Genomic DNA, 3598 nt, shown 5'->3' with positions numbered 1-3598 from the left:
TTAAAAAGTGACCTTTTCCATAACTGTTGCCTTGTGGAGCAACCATTCTCTTACACACACACACACACACACACACACACACCTTAAAGAAGCATATTGCAACAAATGACTGTGAAGATATACATAGATATACATTGCACTGCGTTTAAGGTATTGATCATATATTCAAGAGATATCCTGTATCAGAAAAACACACCTTGCACACTCACCCACTCCCCTTTGCACATACACATACTACACAAGCAAACACTTGTACACAGCCACGCACGCACACACATAATAAACCAAGTGCATGTACAGACGTGTACACTCACGCAGAGATTCTAGCTCTACACATTTCTCTCACACACATAAAATACACATGCGCACGCATGCACACACACACACACACACACAAACACACACAGACAAGCACACACACACATACATACAAACACACACACACAGAAACATAAGCTTAGACAAATACAAAACACGGTGAGACATAGGTACACACAAAAGTAGTCATGAACACAAATATGTGCACAAACTCACACAGATATACAGTCCATACCCACAGACACACACAAGTACAAAAACTTACACGTACGCTCACATACACGAACATGAACGCATACACACTACGCGAAACCAAACAAATTCAAAACACACGCACACATGCATACACTTTTTCTATCTCTCTCTCACATAGATACACACACACGCACACACACACACACACACATGCATACATACGTAAACTGTCACACATGCATAAACTCAACGCACGCAAGAACATGCATGAACACACACGGAACATACTTGCTTAAACACACATATACGAACCCACCAACCTCTTCACACACAAGAACATGCAAGCACGTTCTCTCTATCACGCACACAAACGAAAAGATAAAATATGTGCATTTAGGCAGTTTGTAAATAGTGCATCCTACACACTATTGTTGCCTCCCCTCTCTCTTTCTCTGTAACACACACACACACACACACACACATTAGGTAGTATATTTTTCCCTTCATCCCTCTCTCCTAAACATCAGTCCCAGCTCTCAAACAGTGTAGCAGCAACCGCGGCCAAATAGCAACGAAAATTGTTCTAGAATAGAAGATTTTTTTTGTTCAAGGCGCCGTTACAAAGACCAGCGGGGCTCCCCCTTCTATGTCTATAGGTAGTACTGTACGTATTGCCACAACGATAAATTGAAAAAGAAATTGAAATTCACGAGAAAACGTAACCAAGATTTAAAGCGAGAGATTAATATATATATAAGATTATATATATATATATGTATATATATATATACACACTTGTGCAGAGGAAGGCTATTATAATTCACATTTAACTTAAGTAATACTTGGCGCTGTTATGAAACGTATTTATTTACATACAAGCCCTCCCGCATTTCTTCTAACCCTCTAAGATCCTCTCCCGACTCCGTGTACCACATGCCATGGAGAACGGTACTATTTTGATGGCCCCTTCTCATTCGCCCCCTCATCCTTCTCCTCTTCCTCGTCCTTCTCCTCCTCGTCTTCCTCGGCGACCGGCTCCCCGCTCTTCCCCTCCTCCCGGGCGCTGGGGAACTTCTCCTTGTTATTCTCTTTTTTCCATTTCATTCGCCGGTTCTGGAACCAGATCTTCACCTGCCTCTCGCTCAGTCCCAGGGCGTGAGAGACTTCGATCCTCCGTTTCCGCGTGAGGTAGGGGTTAAACAGGAACTCTTTCTCCAGCTCAAGCGTTTGGAAGCGGCTGTAAGTCTGGCGCCCGCTGCGGCGCCCGGGAGCTGGAGTGGGGAGAGGAAGGGAAGGGGAGGGAAGAAGGGAAAGAAGGGAGAGACAGAAAGAGAGAGAGAAAGAGAGAGCGGGGGAGATAGAGAAGGAGAGACAGAGTGAGGGTGAGAAAGAAAGAGAGAGGGGGAGAGAAAGAGAGAGAGAGGAGACAGAGAGAGAGGGGAGAGAAAGAGAGTGGGAAGGAGAGAGAGAGGGGGTAGAGAGAGAGATAGAGAGAGAGAGAGAGAGAGAGAGAGAGAGAGAGAGAGAGAGAGAGAGAGAGAGAAGCACACACACATTTTAAGGCAACTTGCCTTCCAAACTCGAAAAATTCCCCGCTATCTTTGAGGACGGACCGCACGTAAGGTTGGAGGTGGCGGGAGAAAATTTTTTAAAATTGTGCGTTGAGACTGGATGCGTTGGGATGGCGAGAGAGGGAGAGGGAGAGTGGGAGAGAGCGAGAAGGTGGAAGGGGCGGGAGAGGGAGAGAGACTGAACTGGAGTGAGCAAGAGAGTAGGGTGGAGAAGGTGGGATGGATGGAGAGGGCGAGGGAAGTTGGAAGGGACGAGGTCGAGAGGGGAAGGAGGTGAAGGGGAGAGAAGAGGGGTAGAGAGATGAATGTGTACGTGTGTGCGCGCGCGCGCAGGTATGCGTGTGTGTGCGCGCGTGTGTGTGTATGTGTGTGTGTGTGTGTGTGTGTGTGTGTGTGTGTGTGTGCGCGCGCGCGCGCGCGTGTGCGTGTGTGTGTGTGCGCGCGCGCGCCAAAGTAAAAAGGCAGAAAAAAACAAGGTAACAGGAGAGGATAAGATATAAAAAGAGAGAATATGGCCTTCTGATAGATAAATAGACTGACAGGTGGATAAGTAGATAGGTAAGCAGATAGATAGACAGACAGATAGATACATACATACATACATACATGCATACTATACATACATAGATAGATAGACAAGCAAATAGATATATACATAGATGGTTTGATAGATGCAGAGAGCCAAGCATACTAATAGATGCATAGATAGATAGATATAATAATTTGATCGAGTAAATATTTAAAATAAATAAAGAGAATAAATACACAGGATAGATATGTGGGTAGTCAGATAGATAGAGAGAAAGAATGAGAGATATAGAGACGGTAAATGAGAGTTGGCCACGAGAGAAAGACAGAAAGATAGATAGATAGATAGAAAGAATGTGATGGGGAGAGTGAGAGATGAAGGGAGAGAGAGAGAATGAGAGATAGGTGGAAAGGGATGGTGAAAGATAGAAGGAGAGACAGATACAGAGAGAAGGAGAGAGAGAGAGAAAGAGAGCGAGAGAGAGTGTATTTGTGTGTGTAAGATACAGAAGTGAAAGGCACGAACGGACAGACAGAGCAAAGCCATAGTAACATTCTAACCATGAGGTCTCATCCACGGGAACATGAGATTGGCGGGCGAATTTTGGTTCAGGTTTCCCTGGGTCTCGGCGGTGGACGGCTTGCATTCCTGGTAGGACATCATGGATCCATCTTGCTGCGCCGCGGCGTATAGAGGCTGGCGAGGCAGAGAGTCGTAGCCGTAGAACTTGGCGGTCTCACCGTGGCACGTTAACCCGCACGGGACCTGTTGGTACCCCGAGGCGGAGAGCGTGGAGGCGCTGTGGTGGAAGAAATCCTGGACGTGGGGAGATGGGTGCTGGTAACCACTGCCGGTGGCGCCGGGCGCACCGTACACCAAAGCCGGGTTTCGTCCCATCCCTTGCGGGAAGCGGCAGTCGTAGTACGACGTGGGATCCAGAGATTCGCCTGCTTTGTACTTGGAGAAGAGAGGGTTCACGAAATAT

General features: G+C 46.7%; 1 protein-coding gene across 1 annotated transcript in view; it reads right to left on the bottom strand.

Annotated features, from left to right (window-relative positions):
* Nucleotides 1-799: 799 nt before the first annotated feature.
* The window catches only part of LOC134341394 (homeobox protein Hox-C8-like), a 2807-nt gene continuing 8 nt past the window's right edge, over nucleotides 800-3598 (bottom strand). The window contains exons 1-2 of the mRNA XM_063039256.1: nucleotides 3174-3598; nucleotides 800-1784 (exon numbers count right to left, since the gene is read on the bottom strand). The exon at nucleotides 3174-3598 is cut by the window's right edge and continues 8 nt beyond it. Of these exons, the coding sequence (XP_062895326.1) occupies nucleotides 1465-1784; nucleotides 3174-3598 (745 nt within the window). The 3' untranslated portion in view covers nucleotides 800-1464. The remainder of the gene's footprint in view (nucleotides 1785-3173) is intronic.

Source organism: Mobula hypostoma (assembly GCF_963921235.1).
Source record: "Mobula hypostoma chromosome X1 unlocalized genomic scaffold, sMobHyp1.1 SUPER_X1_unloc_3, whole genome shotgun sequence".
NCBI classification, from domain to species: Eukaryota; Metazoa; Chordata; class Chondrichthyes; order Myliobatiformes; family Myliobatidae; genus Mobula; species Mobula hypostoma.
This window is presented reverse-complemented; position numbering and strand designations above follow the sequence as displayed.